The following is an 18,823-nucleotide window of genomic DNA, read 5'->3' on the forward strand; positions in this document are numbered from 1 at the left end:
ACCTATGATGTGACTCTATGATTCTTTCAGCCGTTTTAAACTACCAAGAAACAGTCTTTTGAAAATATGACCCATGTAGACATGACTAATACAGAGTGTGCCGAGTTCACTGTTACCTTCCAAGCAGTGTCACTGGACCGTAATACTGACGTGCAGCCAAAGGCATTGATTCAGCATTGTTCTTGAGGAAGATATCTTTTATTTTTCACTCAGGGCTCAAGGTTGAGTAATCTTTGTCGAAGGTGAAGTCACTAGGATGATGCCGTTGTTTTATCTTTTATTTCGAGCCCTGAATAATGATGGTAAGTTTTTAAGATGAGTTCGCGTTTACTCTACAAAAATATGTCAGTATCGACTTGTTCGGACATGACTGTAAAATGAAAATTTATTAGTGTTCAGTTTTTTTACACTTGCCATAACATTTCATGCCAATATCCTGTAGTAATCTTATTTTAGATGTATATATGCATAAAAAACCAGTGACAGCACTAAACTTGTTCCTTCTGTAAACGTTACCGAATCACTGCTTATTGCTAGTTACTCGATGGCGTCTAATCAAAATAATGGCACATGCATTAGTCAATCAAAACGGTGCCCATTGGAGCACGTACTTCCCCTTCGAGCCAAAACTTAGCTGGACAGCATACAGTACTTGCCCATTAAAGCCATGCTTGTCAATGACAATGATAAAGTGATACAGAAATGCATTAAGAAATTGAGTGTGCAATACAGATGGGCGGTGATCTCAACACAAACATGTCTGTCAGACAGTTTGGGTCTGAAACTGTAGAAACTTTATTCATTATGATTCAGTGAAATAACTCGGCATTATTCAGATGTATGAAAGTTATCTAGCAATTTTCTCACTTCTTCGTGTGTTATTGTTTTTCACCGTATGGAATATACTATATATAGGTAGGTCTTCTCTCCTTTCTGTCTAGCTTTAGCTGTGTGCATTTACTTTCCTTTCTCCGTATGACTGAGCATGGTCCATGTTTTTGTAGCGTGTAGCTGACTGTAAGCATTATAGGAATGCATATTAGCGATTTCATGTACATTATATGATGTAGAATATATTAAAGACGTTGGGGATATGGAAAGTCTTCGGATAATCACGTAACCTCGTATACAGCAGAGATAAATGATACTGATGTGTATGAATTTACCTGTACTTATGACTGAAGTGTTCAACGTAATACTTAATTGTGTTACAACAGCAAAATGTTTGATAATGCATTAGAAAAGAAAGAGCAAGGGATGAAGAAAATAAAAACCACACAAATAAAAGATTAAAGAGAAAGCGGGGGGGGGGGGGGAGCGTGTGAATGACCTGTGTGCTTTTCGTATTATTACTCCAGTTTATGTAGATAATCGAGGCCACATTTCGTCGATATTTCTGTGTTATTGCGTGTGATGTATATCCGTACTAGTACATGAAATTGTTTAATCTTTCAGTAGTTGTAAGTCACAGCATATTTGATTCAAAGTGGAAAGGTACATAATTATGTATCGCAGGTTATACCAAAGAGTGCACTAAATGTTTGTACAGAAAGGTATGGACAAAGAAAGCATTACAGCAACAGTTAGTGAATATGTATTACCTCATTATACAATGTATAGTTGCAACCTGTCAGAATCAACCATTTTTGTAGAGCGATTTACTGGATTGATGATTACTCGTGAATACGGTTATACACTTCATAGCATGATTCTGAAGGAGGCCTAAGTTTCTCTTCTCAGAATTAACAGAGCGGGATGTGCCAGAAGGAGCTGTGGATGTTTCGTATCGGTTTGTGTCGTCATAATAGCAAGAGAAGACAGTTAGAAAATGAAAATAGTGTGAGCAAACTATTGTGTAGACGAGCATGGATATGTGATTGCGTACCGATTGCAAGTATGATTGCAGTTTGATTTGTCGAGTCAATTAGTTGATGTGTTTTTTCGTCTCGTTATTTATGAATCATAGTGTCAAAGAGAGTATTAATTTGTTAATCTGTGTAAACAACTCGCCTATCATGTTACAATAAAGAAAGTTATGATAAAAAAAAATATTATATACTTCGCTTGACTACAGAGTTTTATTTTTCTATTGTGAGACGTGTCATGGGATTCAAATCTCTTAGCGTTGTGCCATTTGAATGTAACTTTGATTGCACTGAGAAGAATGAAAAAATCACGAGCAAACTTACATCCATGCATGAAAATGCAATTTCATGTAGACATCACAAAGATCGTAAGTCTCATTCTGTCATCATGTCGTTTAACCAACAGCAGAGTAAGGCTTTGTAACAAACTGTTTTCCCCCTTAAAGGGATGGTACAGTATTGGTGGAGATGAGAATTGGGCTTTTAACTTTTTGCGAGATACCAAGAAAACACTTACGAAATAGTACAGAGCATACCATTTTAAGAGGAATTCAAACTTAATTTGATGAAAATCGGGTTTGGAATGACTGAAACATCCAAAAACAAAGTAAAACAAAGTGATCGTAATATAAGATGGGACCCACACTTTATTAGAATCGCTCTGTTTTGGATATCTCAGCCATTTCAAAACAAATTTTAATCAAATAAACATTGAATTCCTCATGGAATTACATGCTATCTCATATATCATTAGAGGTTTCGCATTATCTGAACAAAAAAATGTTAGAAACCTGAAATTAGGTCTCAACCAAAACTATACGATCCCTTTAAATTCTGTTTCATATCCTTAGATCAACAAAAATGTGTAGAGACATCACTCAACTGACAGCAGCCGATAAACCTTTCCTGCGAGGGAAATTGTGTGTGTGTGTGTGTGTGTGTGTGTGTGTGTGTGATATGACACCACTTACTTCCCATTGCTCTAATGTGAATTTGTATACAAATAGACTATAATACACGTTGGTATTCCCAATGTTCTTTAAATACATGTACGATCATTCTTTTGAAAAAGAACAATATTATTGGTAGGTTCTATATAGAAATTGCCTGGACAGTGCAGTCTAGGAGTCATGACTCTCTTACATACGTCGTAGGTGGCAGAATTTACTTCAACCACACCACACACTCGCGATCTTGCAGACATTGCTGTTTCCATGCGTAGAATAAGATTATTGTTGTGAGGAAGGCCTATTACGCACCACCATTAAATTACCCCACAAGTATAAAATTACATTGTGGGTTACATGTTTACCACCATGGTTACATAATTGACCCCCTCCTTGAAACAAGAACAGCAACAACAAAACAAAATTAAAACATACAGTGTACATGTACATTAGGGGAGTGATTATCATTGGTCAACATTACGGTATGAATTCCTCGGCACTGTGTGAAAAGTGAAACGGTGGGATGTAACATTCTAACTAACAGTTATACGCAATACATCATTCTGTCCCACTGGCTTATGGAAAAATCAACAATGATCACCACTCTTGTGTGTTGCATTGAGTTAATGTCCATAGGTATGTGAGTGAAATTTGTGTACGTTGGATCCATTAGCACAGAAAAGGATTAATATACATGAACAAACCCAATCATGTTTGCGAATATGCTTTGTATGTTGATATATTTTGTATTACAATGATTTGTTGTAAAGTGTATTATCTGAAGGAATTTATGATATTACAAATAAATAAAATTTGATTTGAACTGAAGTGAAGTTAAGCTTTAATTTTGAGAAACCTGTGCTTGTTTGCCAGGTTAAGTACACTGTGGTGAAGTGGAACATTCGTTCCCAGTCACATATAAACACGGATCTACAGGGCGATCTCCGGATCATGCCGGCAATGATCCGGGAAGTTCCGGGGTAGGTTTGCCCTGGATGGAGCGTCGACGAGCGTTAATGACTGTACACACAGTATCAACACGGCAGCTACACGGATGAGGCCGAAAGAGCACGGCATCTACACGGCGCTTACACCGACCATGCCGGACCCACTCGGAAACTACACGGTCGATGCCGGCAGAGCACGGCGTCTACACAAAACCATCAGGGTGACTACACGGACCGACACGGCAGCTCCACATACCACGCCGGCAGACGAAAATCTTCCATACAAAGCGAGCTGATTTTGCATTTTCATCAATCTGTCGTTCTCGTCACAGACCCCGCAGGGAATGCGATAGTTCTAATGCAACAACAGTTTTATACAGTACACCAAAGTAATCTCTATTATCACGTTCTATTTGGCGGTCAAAATTGGTTGCTTGTTTCTTTCTTTAAAAAAGAAATTCTTAAGCATTTCAAGCTGCCCTTATTTGGTATAATTAAATCTTAAACAAAATGTCAGTGCCTAACCCTGCCACAGGGGCCCCATATAAAATGTGTCTCTCATCTGAGGACGTAATGTGATTATTTTTCTCTTACAAATGGAAATACATTGTATTATTGGTATGAGCTATGCAAAATCTTAGTGTTACAATGATGATAAAGTTTTTGTCAACCTTTCACCTTTTATTTATCAGTGATAATCTATCTACAGTCACCGAACCATCAGGAAAACTGCAGTTCTCAAGCATACAGTGTAACGGTAGTTTCGTAGCTCAGACTGTTATTAGATAATGTTTGGTGCTGACAAAATAGAACTATGAGTCCAAAATTGATATAGCGCCATCTCCTGACCACGTTGATGAATCTCTTGGTTGGCTGCTATCAAGGACGCTTCGTGTTGGCTAGTGGTCTTCGGTTGTGTAAGCCTTCCCCTATTTGTGCATGGCCGGCGGAACCTGTGAGTGTGTGTATGTGTGTGTGTGTGTGGGGGGGGGGGGGGGGGGCTCAGTCCCCCTCCCCTCATTTTTTGCACCGTACAAAAGAATACATACAATTGTAAGGTGTCACCACTTTGGCCCCCACACTTATTTTTACCCCGGAAGTGCGTAAGTGGCACTAGAAAGAAATAGAGACCTTGAAGTGTGAACGTTGAAGGCCCCCCCTTTTTTTTCTTTCTTTCTTTTTTTTTTTTTGCTTGTCAGCAGCTGTTGAAAAACCCCGGAAGTGATGAGGTGAAGACCTGTCTTTTTGGTTTTGTATTTTGCCTGTCAGCTGAGGAAACCCAGAAGTGGCAGCAGAAGTTGCGCTGAAGGCCCCCTCCTTTTTTTTTTTTTTGCTTGTTAGCTCATGAAACCCGGAGGTGCCCCCCCCCCCCCACTTTTGAAAACGCTCCGCCGGCCCTGTTGTGTGTGGCATAGGCCTATGGTTTAGTCGTGTAGGCCTACACTGTTTTTACACTCGATTCGAATCATCCAATCTGAAATAGGGTAATTGTTTTCTGCATACCTCCCTCTCTTTCTCTCTTTTTGTAAGATGTCTAGTTTTATTCTCAACCACGCGAGGAACAAAAAAAAAAAGAAGAAAAAGAAATGAGATAGACGATTCTTATTAATGTTATTAAAATTTTTGTGTAACTGTCAATAACCATTATTGCGGTGTGATGGACTGGGTCCACTGTATTTTTTTCCTTGTACGTACCTGCCTGTGGGCAGGTAGTATCCTAGGATTATTTATCACATGCTTTAATTTGCAATGGAAATAAAGTATGCTATACACGCTATACACTCACGTAACTTCACACGAGTCATGTACTTATTTTCTATATCCAATTTTGATGAATGGTCAGTGCATTATATATTTTTAGTCTTTTATTGTTATGTCTGTGGCTATCAATATTTCTGCAATATTGCTCATTTTTGTCATTTTGTAAGCTATTCTCGCAGTGCTGACTTAAAGTGAAATGAAAAACTTTGAACACCAAATCTCTGAACGGTATATTTTGTGCTGTGTACTGGGCATAATTATTATTTGTGGTCTTGAGCAAGATGTTTCTGGTATAGATTTCTTGTTAAAATACAATGTGCGCTATTCAGTTTGTTTGTTTGTTTGTATGTCTTTTAAGGGGAGGGTATCCCTTTGTTAGATCATGACTGATTACGATAAGCAATGAAGATTGTATTGCTTTATTATTTGTAGTATGCACAATGTAGACTTTTCCAGCGTTTAATCATTTTTCCTTTATGTTATTTGTCTCCACACCAATTTAGTCTTGCTTTACCAAGAGGCTCGTTTGAGCCAAGTTAGAAACATTGGGAGTTAAGTGTTTTCTTAGTATCTATTTGAAACTAGAGTGATTTTCAACTGCTCCAAATTTATGTTCTCACGTAGGCCTATAGTTGTATAAATTCAGTTTTCACTCACACACACACACACACACACACACTGACACAGACACGTACATAAAATTCGAAGGCGTGTCAAGATTTTATGAGTGGAAATGAGATCGATTAGTTTTAATATCCTTTTGCAGGTATTGGACCCTTAAAGCATAATAAATAATGGAGAAATCGACATAATTCGAGAAAAAAAAAGAACAAGAGCAGAAGTCCCTATAATCCCGGAATATTGACTGTGAAGCTTTATAGGCCTACCCTTTTCAGAAGCATAATGATTTGGATGTTCTTCATTGGAATTTCAGTTTATTGCTATTTCCTTCCTAGTCCACGTAGTCTAGATGTCGTATGCTATTTAGTTTCGACTGTATTTTTTTTTTTGGGGGGGGGGGGAGAGGTTGATTATTATAGCCTAGAAGGGTCTCAACCCCCTCGAGGGACACTATAATGGAGTTAAGGTCCCGAGCAAATGTCCATAATTATCTGTTTTACCTACCAAATAAAGGGAAACAGAATATCGTGATCGATCGATCGCAATCTACGTACATTGCACCAGAACAAGTTGGTCCCGAGTGATATACAAAGTGCCTTTACGGGTGACTGAGTCTCTCACCAATTATTTCAAATGACATTAAATCGTTTTATGACGAGAAGTAGGCCCTATACGCGGAAACAGAGTAAAGTTACCTATGATCAATGACAGTTATAACTTTATAGTTAATTCTATCCCACATCAGTTACCAATACAATGTACTAATCAAAAACCGTTTCAAAGCCCACATCGACAGGGATTTTATGATATATTTTAGTGTCAGAGTATGTCAACATTAGTTCCGTGTAAATTCTCTTTATTCCGATACCATGGCTATTGGCGCCATATCATTACCTTTCCCATCGCTCTTAAATAGAAGCACAGATGGTTTTCTTACAAATGTAAGATTCTTCGCGAGTGCAAGGTGTATCATTCCAGTCACGTGTCACGCCGGATTGTTCGTTGCGGTACCAGAGATGGGCACAGTCTTCATTGCCTCCACCATTGTTGGGTTCGCCAGGGACCCAGTTGGTGTAGTCCACCCTGGATCCATCGGACCAGCGAAAGCTACCTTCCCTGTCTCGGTCATTGAATCCCAGCCAGAACCCCTTTGATCGATAAATATGACAGTGAAAAGAAAAGGAGCCGGATTTGCTGAAGGCGATTATTACTGTTGCAAGCGTCTTTATTTACGAATCCATACGAGGAAACACACACACGCGCGCCCAAGAGCGCAAAGACATCTTTTTCAACTAAAGAGATTTTTTCTCGAACCATTTACCTTTGTAAAGACCAATTAGGATCTTTATTTGTATTTTCTTTGACAGAGCTTATAGCAAGGAGGCCTAGGCTAACTCGGTGAAAGGATGCGTCAAGCTGGTGTGTTCAATGGGAGTCAAACAAAACATTTTATACAATAAAACATCATCATAATTAAACTCCTTCCTAATTGTCGAGTTTTTAGAAAAGTAATTCATGTATATATTATTTAGAATAATGAAACAGGAAAAGCATTAAGGAACATGAAATTTAGGATATTTTATATATATATATATATATATATACATATATATACTATTTCATATTATTATGTCTCAGTGGAAATGTATTAATAATCATACTTGGTATAGTATATATCATTTGATATTTCGCTGCAACCCTATACTTCATAGTATGATCATAGTGTAAACAAGAACTTCCTTACATTACATTGATTTTAGTTTTGGCGACTTTTATGTTTAATCTTGGTTTAGGATCACCATAACAATTATTAGCGCTCATCCAGTGAGCATAAAAACAAATTGAAACATGCTATATATATGTATGTATTTTGAGTCAATTTGTATGACAGTATGCTAAGCCGTATACATCGTGTTATGGTATCCTCAAAATGTATGTACTCTCTTGGTATGTCTGATTACAAAAAACAGAAATAAAACCAACCAACCACCCACCAACCAAACAAAGGAAATATGTTTACAGTGATCCAGTGTTGTGATTATAACTCCATTATGGTCACTACTTTGCATATCAAATGGACATTATACGAGTAATAAATCGATCAGATAAATTGCAAATTATTGTGATATATTGATAGATTCGCAATATAGGGTATAACCCTATCTTTTAGCAGAATGTAGTTGTCACTGTATAGAGTTGACTGACATATTATAAAAAATAACGAAAATCCTGAGTCACTCTCATTTTTAGCTTTATAAAAGAACACTTAGACTAAATCCTCTACCCTATTATAGCAGGAAAAAAAATAATGTTACCATTCAAAAAATGATGTCATATCAAGGGCATTTTGGAGATCATTTTTTTTTCTTTATCACGCTCTATTGTACACAGACATTCCTATCCAGGAGTGAAATCTTTATACATGTACCAATTACAACACTAGTACTGTTATTATTATTATTGTCATTATGATAATAATAATTATTATTAATATCATATTATTCTATTATTATCATTATTATTATTTTTTTTCAAGGCTAACCAAAATATCAGTAAACCTCACTAAAGAGTTCAGCTAACATTCATTGATCCCAAATGTAATTTCCCTTTTGCTTACGATGGGCATGAGACTCACCCTCACTGGTGTACGAACAGCTGTCCTCCACAGCTGGTACAAGAAGGTATTTTCTCCCTCGCTGTGCACTGAGACCAGGTCAGCGCCGAGGGTTTGACAGTGGCTCCTTGCAGCAGTCCAAGTCTTACCACCACCGAACGTTCGGTAGCAGTCGTTGCCGTACTGCGTCCAGAGACTCTCACAACACAACTGCGTCGACAAGTGCACTTGAGCGAGTGCCACAAGGACTAGGGTAAGGGTAGCTAGTGCATGCATGGTTGTCACTTTAGTAGGCTCCTCGTTTCCACTCCAGATGTATGATATCACCCTTTATTTTTTACGTGAATTCTGCTGTTGGATGAATCAGAACGTGAAAGGGTTGGAGTTTTGAAATGCCAAAAAAAAAAACCACCACCAACAACAGCAACAACAACAAGCAAACAAACAAACAACGTTTTTGAGGTTTTGAGCCTGAAACAATTAATGTGGAACGAGAAACATCTATAATTCTAAGTGTAGCTCTAGGTATCCAGCAACAACATTATTCCATTGATTTTCGTCAGTAGTTTAAATAATCCATATTATGATTATAGTGACTACTTTTGAATAACGCACAGATCCACCTTTCGGTGTTCATGGTGCTTCGAAAAAAAATTGAAAGATACATAATATATTCATGTTCAAACATGACAACAGAGAAGAAAATGGCAAACAACAAACAAACACATACCAGATAAAGAATACAATTTTTCAAACATTATAGACTGCAAATAATAGTCCTCGGTGTTAGAGGAACAGATGCGTTTTAAGTTTGGATTTGAATGTTTCTGTGGATGACAGTTGGCTTAACTAAATAGGTAACTGATTTTGGTCCCATGACGGAGAAAGCACGATTACCCCATCCATGTTTTACTCTGGGTGTTAGGAGTAACAATGCATCTGATAATGAACTTAAACTTCGTGTCGGATTGTATTTGGGAATAGAGTCATGTATTAGGTACAAGGGGAAAAAGAATGGACTGAATGATGTACTAATAGCAGAATCTCGATTTGTCTTTTCTACAGGTAACCAATGTAACGAACGGAGAATTGGTGACATGGAATCAAACTTTTTACTAACAGTTAACAACTGGGCGGCAGAATCTGCGACCGTTGATGTCTTGTGACATTTTTCCTTTTTTGTTGTTGTTGAAGATTACACAACGAATTCGAAAAAAATCCAACCGAGAAGAAATCAAAACACGAATACGTATCTCAGCTGCAGATTTAGACAAATATCTCCTTATGAAAATTAAGTTGCGCAACCTATATCTAACATTTCGCTGAATTTGAGTTATATGACTTCGAAATGACATTTCCTGATCAAATATAACACCTAGATTACGGGCAACTTTTGATGGAGTAATACAAGTGCTACCAATACGGACATGCCACGATTGGTAATCGACTTTAGTTAACATATGCTTTGAACCTGATAACAAAAGCTCAGATTTATCATGATTCAGTTTAATCCCGTTGGATGTAAGCCAGATTTTCAGGTCTAGCAAACATGCTTCAAGTTTTGCAATGGCAGATGATAACGAAGACATAGTAGGTTTAAAAGACATATACAGTTGTATATCATTTACATAACAATGGTTACCAATACTATGCTTGCGAAATACTTTAATGATTGGTTGCATGTGATACAAAGAAAAAAAGAAACGGGCCTCCAACAGAACTCTGGGGTACACCAAACTTTGTAATAGTCTTAGAAGAGGTAGATTCACCAATTCTGACACAATGAGATCGATCACATAAGTATGGCAATAACCAATCAAGGACGGTTCCCTTGATACCCAAATATCCCAACCTTTGAATCAGAATAATGCGATAGACTGTGTCAAAAGCTGAGCTCATATCAATCATGATAAGATGTTACCACCTTCTAATTCTCAGAACACACTGTCTGTTAAGTTGACTAACAGCGTTTCCACATTTTGACCAGGCTTGTGTGCAGATTGAAATGAATCAAACAATTCATTATCTTGCACATATAATGGTTGTCAATTGCGAAAAAACAACCTTCTCAAGCAGATTACTCAAATAGGATAGATCTAAAATTGGGCGGTAATCTTTTTAGACACTCCTGATCTATGCCTATTTGTTTATATATGAAAATAAGTATCATAATCGTATATGTATACATTCGTATATATTATATTCGGCAGTGTATACAATGTATACACTGACAGAGGCCCTAGGCGGGGCGAAACTTGTGTTAATAAAAACCTTGTTGGAACTACAAAATGGTGTACTCGAGACTCCTTCTTCCACTTGACTTGTAACAATATTTGAAGTCCGACACGCTGAAAATTCCAACATGACCATATAATATACACACACACACACATATATATATATTTATATACATTATTATAATCATATAATCTTTTATTATATTCCAAATCTTTTATGATCTGTTGCTTTCAAGTGACAGCTCATTTGCTGTATTTCATTGACAATAATTTATCACATGTAATAATAACTGCCCAGAAAGCATACAACTACGAAACATTTGTTTTGAGAAAAAAAAAACACCCAACCAAACAGAATATAAATTCAAATACCAACAAGGAAACCTGGTTAACAAAGGAAACAAAACGGAACAGATTTATACGATCATATACGTGATGTCCAATGCCAGAGAGAAGTAACCTTAAATTTTCTTATTCAAATTTTGTACCTTAGGTAGTGTATAAATATCTACTATATAGGATGTACCATGATATACCCTTTACACTTGACCAGCAACATCTTTGTATTCTTTTAGAGAGAGACATGGTGTAAGCGATAAGCTTCTTACCTTCTGAGAACGAATCGACTCTTCTTCGTCTGCAAGAATCGTTTGATATGACAAGGTTCGGGGAAGTTTGCAGCCTTTTATGAAAATGGAACTTTTTGATGCACTACCCTGGATTAAGTGTACGTCACTGCAGCAGTATATGTTTGCCAATCGGCTTGCGTGTTGGTTATCCAGCATGTTGGTATATGCAATCTGCGTGCGTGTTTGTTATATCCGATCAGCTGCAGCATGGTAGTATATCCAATCAGCTTGCGTGTTTCTTATATCCAGTCAGCTGCAGTATGGTGGCATATCCAGTCAGCGTGCGTGTTTGTAAGGCCTATATCCAATCAGCTTAGATGTTGGCATCTCACCACATCGCTGAACCACCGGTAATGCCCCGTAGACGGTACTCATTGAAAGACTGGTCATTCAAGTGATAGTACCAGGGAGGTGAGATGAAAACTCACCTCACTGATACCTTGGTCTTGAAAAACACAACAGAGAAACAATCAAGAGTTATAAAAACCGACAAGCCAGAAGAACTCTATTACGTTTAGCTAATGGTTATTTCGAAATCTGAACATCTTTTTTTGGAATCTTTTTTCCGTTCTATAATATTTCACTTTGATAAAGCATAAACACAAATACCATTTCAAAAAGAACAAGCAGGTATGCACAAACACGCACAAACTGTATATACAAACAATGTATTTACCATACACAGACAAATGAGTATACAACAATCATTAAGATAAGAGAAAACATGCTTAGTTTTCGCAGAGTACTGATATCTCGAATTCATTGAACAAACGAGATATTAACAATGTGCAAAATACGAATTGAATCAACACACACACACACTGACACACACAACGACAACAACAACAACTAGCAACAACAGCAAACCCAACAGACATACCTCCAAATATCCTTTCTTAGTATTGAATTAATGATGAAATTTGCATAATAACACAAAAGATCTTTTTGCCATTTTGTATACCTTATGTAATACGTTTGGTCTATATAGGGAAGGTAGGGTGGTAGGCTCTTGTTGCTATATTTCATTTTGATATTTCTGATTCTCGAATGTAATTTATTCAATGTTTTGCTATGTAGGCCCTATACTATATTGTTATATCACGAATACCATAAACAGTTTGTATCTAATTTATAGAAAATTATCGCTTTGCTGTCAACTTTTCGTTCAGATACAAAGTGTGAAGCTTGTGCCTCAATTATTATCTTTAAACTTTGATCACCTTTGCATATTTTACTCCTCCTTGAACCTTTACAAAAATATGTTGATTCTTTGACCTTTCTTTTTTGACAGAGCTCTCCAACAATCTCTACAATTTTTTTGTTTAACTTTTCGAAAAAGGAATGTTTGCATTATCCAGATTCGAATGAAATCTATACTTGTCTTTGACGAGAGATCAAAACTATCGCACACCTCCTGCTGTTTAGGTGCACTTGGATCCCTGTAATTCCCGAAGAAAAAAAAAACAACACCAACACTCGAGCTTTTCCAAGAGACAAGCTTCCAGGTTTCAGCAATATGTAGTGATTCTTTGTTTTCAGTGGTACATACCAGCATAAGCGAACTACTCTCTAAAAAAAATTGAGTGAAAATATTCACTCTTGAAGGAGTGAATACAAAAAAAAAATGAATTTAGTGTGAAATCGGAGTGAATTTTGAGTGAAAATTAACTCATTTTGGAGTAACCTCAGGGATCACTAGAAGGTTTTGGAGTGATCCCGATACAAATTCATCGGTAGCATTACTCCGTCAAAAACAGCCTGTAATTTAGGTGTCGTATTTGATCAGATATGTCATTTCGAAGTTACGTAACTATCTGCGTAATTCAAGTTTCATAAGGAAATATTTGTCTAAATCTGCAGCTGAGATACTTATTCATGCTTTGTATTCTTCTCGGTTGGATTTTTCGAATTCGTTGTTGTGTAATCTTCAAAAAAAAAAAATGTAACCAAACTTCAACAGTTGCAAAATTCTGCTGCCCGATTGTTGTATAATATCAAGTTTAACTGAATAAGTTTGATTCCATATCACCAGTTCTCCGTTCCTTGCATTGGTTACCTGTAGAAAAAAGGATGATTTTCAAGATTCTGTTACTAGTACATCATTCAGTTCATTCTTTTTCCCCCTATACCTAAGTAATTCTGTTAAAAAAATACAATCCGACACGAAGTCTACGTTCATCATCAGATGCATTCCCAGCTAACATTTGGACGTTTTCTGAACGTTCTTGAAATGATCCAAGTTTGTTATTTGGACGTTTTAGCAAAACGTTTTCAGGACGTCTTTTTGTGGAAGGTTTTCGACGTATTTTTAACGTTTCAAATTGACGTTATAAAAAGGTTTTCTAAACGTTTAAAAAATCAATTCAAAATCTTTCACACTTTTTAAGGATCTGCAGAAAACCTTTTGGACGTCGGAGACGTCAGAAAACCTTTAAGAATAATCAAAACGTTCTGTGGACGTTCTGAGGAAAATCTTTGAAACCGTCTAGAACGTTCACAAAATGTTTTAAGGACGTCCAAATGTCATGGCCCTTTCCAGAACGTTTAGAGAACCTTTCATATCCGTCTAAGATGTCCAGAAAACCTTTTGAAAACGTGTAATGTTTATCTATGGGGCATTAAAAAGTATCGTTCTTCTTCTTCTTCTTCCGAGTATGTGCAGTCCACCATCTGGTGTATTTTTGTACTGTTTGGCGGGTCTGGTGTGGTATATGTACAGTGCCATATAAAATAACAACATGATAACTAAGTGCAGCTAAAAAAACTGAAACTGTCAGCAGAGGTACATTTTGATGAGGGCTTCTGGAAGAGAGTTCCAAAGCCTTATGGAGTCAGGAAAGAATGATTTCTGGTATAAAAGAGTAGGGTTCTTGCAAAGGGTATACTTGAAGCTGTTCAGAGATGCTGTTACCGGAAGTAGATTGTTATGAGATTATACAGGCACAATCTGAGATGTGCCCTAATCCTAATCCTATCTATAATCCTATCCTAAACCTGCTTCTAATGTCCTACCACATATACTTACTACATATGAATCTGTATCACATTCTTTTATATACCGGCAGAAATAAATGCACGAAGACATGGTTATTAGAATTAAATCACATATATCTTAATTAGGCCTTTTGTCATATGAAAAATACCTCTTCATAGCACAGTCTAAAATTGTGAATTGAGCTACTGTGAGTGGAACAATAACGTATAGGTACAATTCTTAACACAGAAAGTTTGAACCCACCATAAATACTTCAGATTTCAATGTCTTGTATCTATTTTTCAAATTTTAGATTGTTGTTATTTGAATATTCATAAATATGCATGAGCATTCATGATAAAGAAACCAAGGACGACGACGTAACTGACCAAATTAAAAACGTTTTTCAAACGTTCATTAAAGACGAAGTCGACATAGCAGACGTAATAAAAACATTTTGTGGACGTTTATAAATTATGAAGAGGTAGCAGACATAATACGATTTTTTTTGTAACGTCCATTGACGTTTTTAAAACGTTTTCAAAAAAACTGTGCCTTGCGGTAAATTCTTAGTCCCAACTTTGACGTTATATATACGTTGTCAAAACGTCCATTTTATACGAAGGCGTACGGAACCTCAAAAAACAAAAGTTAAGGAAACGTTCTGAAAACGTTATGTGTTTGCTTGGTTGTTACTCCAAACACCCAGAGTAAAACATGGATGGGGTGATTGTGCTTTCTCCGTTATGGGACCAAAATTGTATAATCAGTTACCTATTAAGTTAAGGGAACTATCATCTACAGAGACATTCAAATTCAAACTTCAAACTTATCTGTTCCTCTCACACTGAGGACTGTAATTGCTGTGTGTCATTAATGCTCGAACAATATCGTATTTCTAATTGGTATAATGTTGTATTCTTTGTTTGGTATATAAAATTTGTTTTTTGTTCGCCATTTTCTTCTTTGTTGACATAGATTATTTGAACATGATATGCCTGTATAATATCTTTTCATTTCTGAAGCGCCATGAGCACTGAAAAGTGGACTTGTGCGATATACAAGTAGCCACTATTATTATTATTATTATTATTATCATTAATGTGAACGTAATGCATTCTTCAACATTATTACGACGTGAAAGACACGGGATACGTCGAAATAGGTCTATAAATGCAATGTACAATGTAACTCTGAAAATTGCGTCATTATCGTGTAGTGTTTGGTCAATAGCCATGCACGGTCACACTGTATGGGAAACACAATATCATGGAAGTTTAGCTTCGAGAACTTTCCGCGCTGTATGCTCGTCCTTTCACAATGGTGACCGTTATCGATATTAGTTCTCGAATTTTGGGTGACTGATGCGAATGCGCAGCAAAGAAGAACGCATGCGTCGCAAACAAATTGGACTGGGTCACGTAATTAAACTTCGCAAAGTTTCAGCTTAAAGTGAGGCAGTCCTCACGAATCAAAAAAAAAATGTTGTTGTTGGTACCTCAAATGAACTACTTTCACCAAAAACAAACTTTCAAATCACCAGATAAGCTTGTAATTTTTTGTTGAAAAAGTGTGAATCTGCATGGTGAATATGCTAATGAGCAAGTCTTGGCGGAGAGTCCGACGTCACCGAGGCACAACTCTTCCCAGCCGTGTTCTGCTCGTTATGCGTACGCTAATTGTTATGGTAATCTTCGTTCTGAACGCCAAACTCAGCTCGACGGAGTATTGTATACACAAAGAGATTTTCCCCAGTAACTGGTGGGGAGGAGAAAAATCTCTTTGTGTGTACATAAGTATGGTAAGAATTCGCGCGCGAGAGTGGTTTGTACGCAAAGTAGTATGCAACACGGACAGAAGCTAGAAAAGGACAGTGCCTATTTCATGTCAAGTATATGGTATATTTGATTTCAAAGATATATATATATATATATAGATGTGTGTTTACAATATTGATTTACATGAATTCTATTTAACTAAGCTTAAAATATTTTGTTTAAAATAATAAAATCACATATTTTCACATTTTATGATAAAATTGCAACTGATCATTTGAACACTTGAATTGGTTTTTAGAGGCACGCCTGTCAACTTGAGAGTAGGGCATCAACGACGTATAGGATCTTTCTACAGGCTCTTACGTGATCGCCTGCGGGAATTGTTTGTCAAAAATCGCGTACGGAGACAGTCTTTAATTTCCACCCGTATAAACTGGTGAAAGGTTATATTTTTTATTATTCTTAATTATCAGTACATTGAAAAACTCAGGACTGCCTCCCTTTAATGCGTTCTATAATACTCCATATAGGTCTAGTACATTTCGATAAGATTTGCGGGAGCGTAGGAAATTTCCCTAGTTTCAATAGAGTCTTTAAATACTAAACCGTACATTTTACTTATCTAACAAAGAGCGTTTGTTATTGAGACAGGTTGTGACGTTGACGTATAGACAAACTTTTCAGAGACCTACAATGTCCAATGATTGCAGTAGCTCCGTCCGCGCAGCTCATTGGCCCTTTGAACAGTCTTGATGAAAGCATCATGGATGCAATATAACTACACACCATGATGAAAGTATGCCACTAGCCTATACATGGTACAAAGATTCCTAAAATGTTTGAGACATACAATAGCAAAAGACACTTTGTTGTGTGTTTTAATTTTGAATTCAACAGAAATAGCCACTATTGTTATACTTCCATCACATGGGTACATGAAGCTTTAAGGGATGCAGGGAATGTTTGAAATTTGAAGAAATCACAATGAGAACAAGACAATACTTGGATGTTTCTTACTTTATTTTGAAAATGATATGCTTTTATTGAATACCATTTGTATATAGCCTATACATGGTACAAAGATTCCTAAAATGTTTGAGACATACAATACCAAAAGACACTTTGTTGTGTGTTTTTAATTTCGAATTCAACAGAAATAGCCACTATTGTTATACTTCCATCACATGGGTACATGAAGCTTTAAGGGATGCAGGGAATGTTTGAAATTTGAAGAAATCACAATGAGAACAAGACAATACTTGGATGTTTCTTACTTTATTTTGAAAATGATATGCTTTTATTGAATACCATTTGTAACAGATAACCAAATTATGTACTTGTAGTACGGTCGGTTTAAACCGCCCCCTTTGAAGCAGTTGACATTATTTTGCATCTCTGTTTGTTGATATTCTTCTTCTTCTTCTGGTTAAGTCTACCTCCTTCAATAAGCTGCAGATTCCTGCAGACTGTGTTATTCTCGTTACTATATTAGTTTGAGAAAGAATATCAAAGACATATTCATGAGTTTTTTCTTTTGTGTGTGTTTGCAATTTCAACTACAACAAGAAGCGATCTTTTGACTTGTTTTGAAAGATTTTTTATAGCAAACCTATAAGGGAAAATGATAAGTTATCAATATCTACGAAAACAATACTCGTACATAGATGGCGCCGGGATATATGTACCAGTCTAATTATCCTTCAAGAGACGTTCGGATCCTGACAATGAGTACAGTGAACTTGTGATTTGTTTTTTAAAATCATAATAAAACCTACAGGGGAAAATTATAAAGTATCGATGTATATGAAAATAATACACACATGACGGATATCAATGTGCCAGTATTATCTTTCAAGAGACTATCGGAGTCTGGCTGTGGATATCTGTTAACAACGTTACAAACACTTCATGACTGTCTGTATCCTGTTTAGTTCCCACTTGATTTTTTGTTGATCAGCGAACTGTGATCTCCTTGTCTCGGTGTCGTCTGTCTGTCTATCTATCTCATATATTCTTATGTTTATCTATCTATCTATCTATCTATCTATCTATCTATATATATATATATATATATATCTATGATCTATCTGTCTATCTATCTATCTATCTATCTATCTACCTCTTTATCTTTATCTCTCTCTCTATCTATTATATGATTTCTCTTACATTTGTCATTTCTTTATATGTTTCAATTTATTTGTTGATAAAAATTATACCTCAATTCCATTCAATTCAATTTTAATTTATTGTCCATTTATAGAAATTTATTTTGTTTGTATGCATACTCATTACATGGGTTTTGAAAGAGAGAAATATGCCTATAAATTTCTCATAAACGTGTCTCGTGCCTGTGTGATATAAACGAGTTTGGGCTCTCTATTTATGATAATTTTTATTCCCAGTGGAAATGTAACGTGTTTGCCAAAATGTATTCTTTTAACCATTTATAA

The 18,823-nt window shown here is 36.3% G+C and overlaps 1 protein-coding gene across 1 annotated transcript; it reads right to left on the reverse strand.

Moving 5' to 3' along the window:
- Window positions 1-7,004: 7,004 nt before the first annotated feature.
- On the reverse strand, window positions 7,005-9,102 carry LOC139737760 (echinoidin-like). Its single transcript, XM_071648434.1, has 2 exons — window positions 8,777-9,102; window positions 7,005-7,289 (listed from the first exon to the last, which is right to left on the reverse strand). The coding sequence occupies exons 1-2, from the start codon at window positions 9,029-9,031 to the stop codon at window positions 7,050-7,052; spliced, it is 495 nt and encodes a 164-aa protein (XP_071504535.1). The 5' UTR covers window positions 9,032-9,102; the 3' UTR covers window positions 7,005-7,049.
- Between the last annotated feature and the right edge of the window lie 9,721 nt (window positions 9,103-18,823).

This window comes from Diadema antillarum, unplaced genomic scaffold (assembly GCF_040938485.1).
Source record: "Diadema antillarum isolate AM-2024a unplaced genomic scaffold, OU_Dant_1.0 seq00000703_RagTag, whole genome shotgun sequence".
In the NCBI taxonomy this organism is placed as follows: domain Eukaryota; kingdom Metazoa; phylum Echinodermata; class Echinoidea; order Diadematoida; family Diadematidae; genus Diadema; species Diadema antillarum.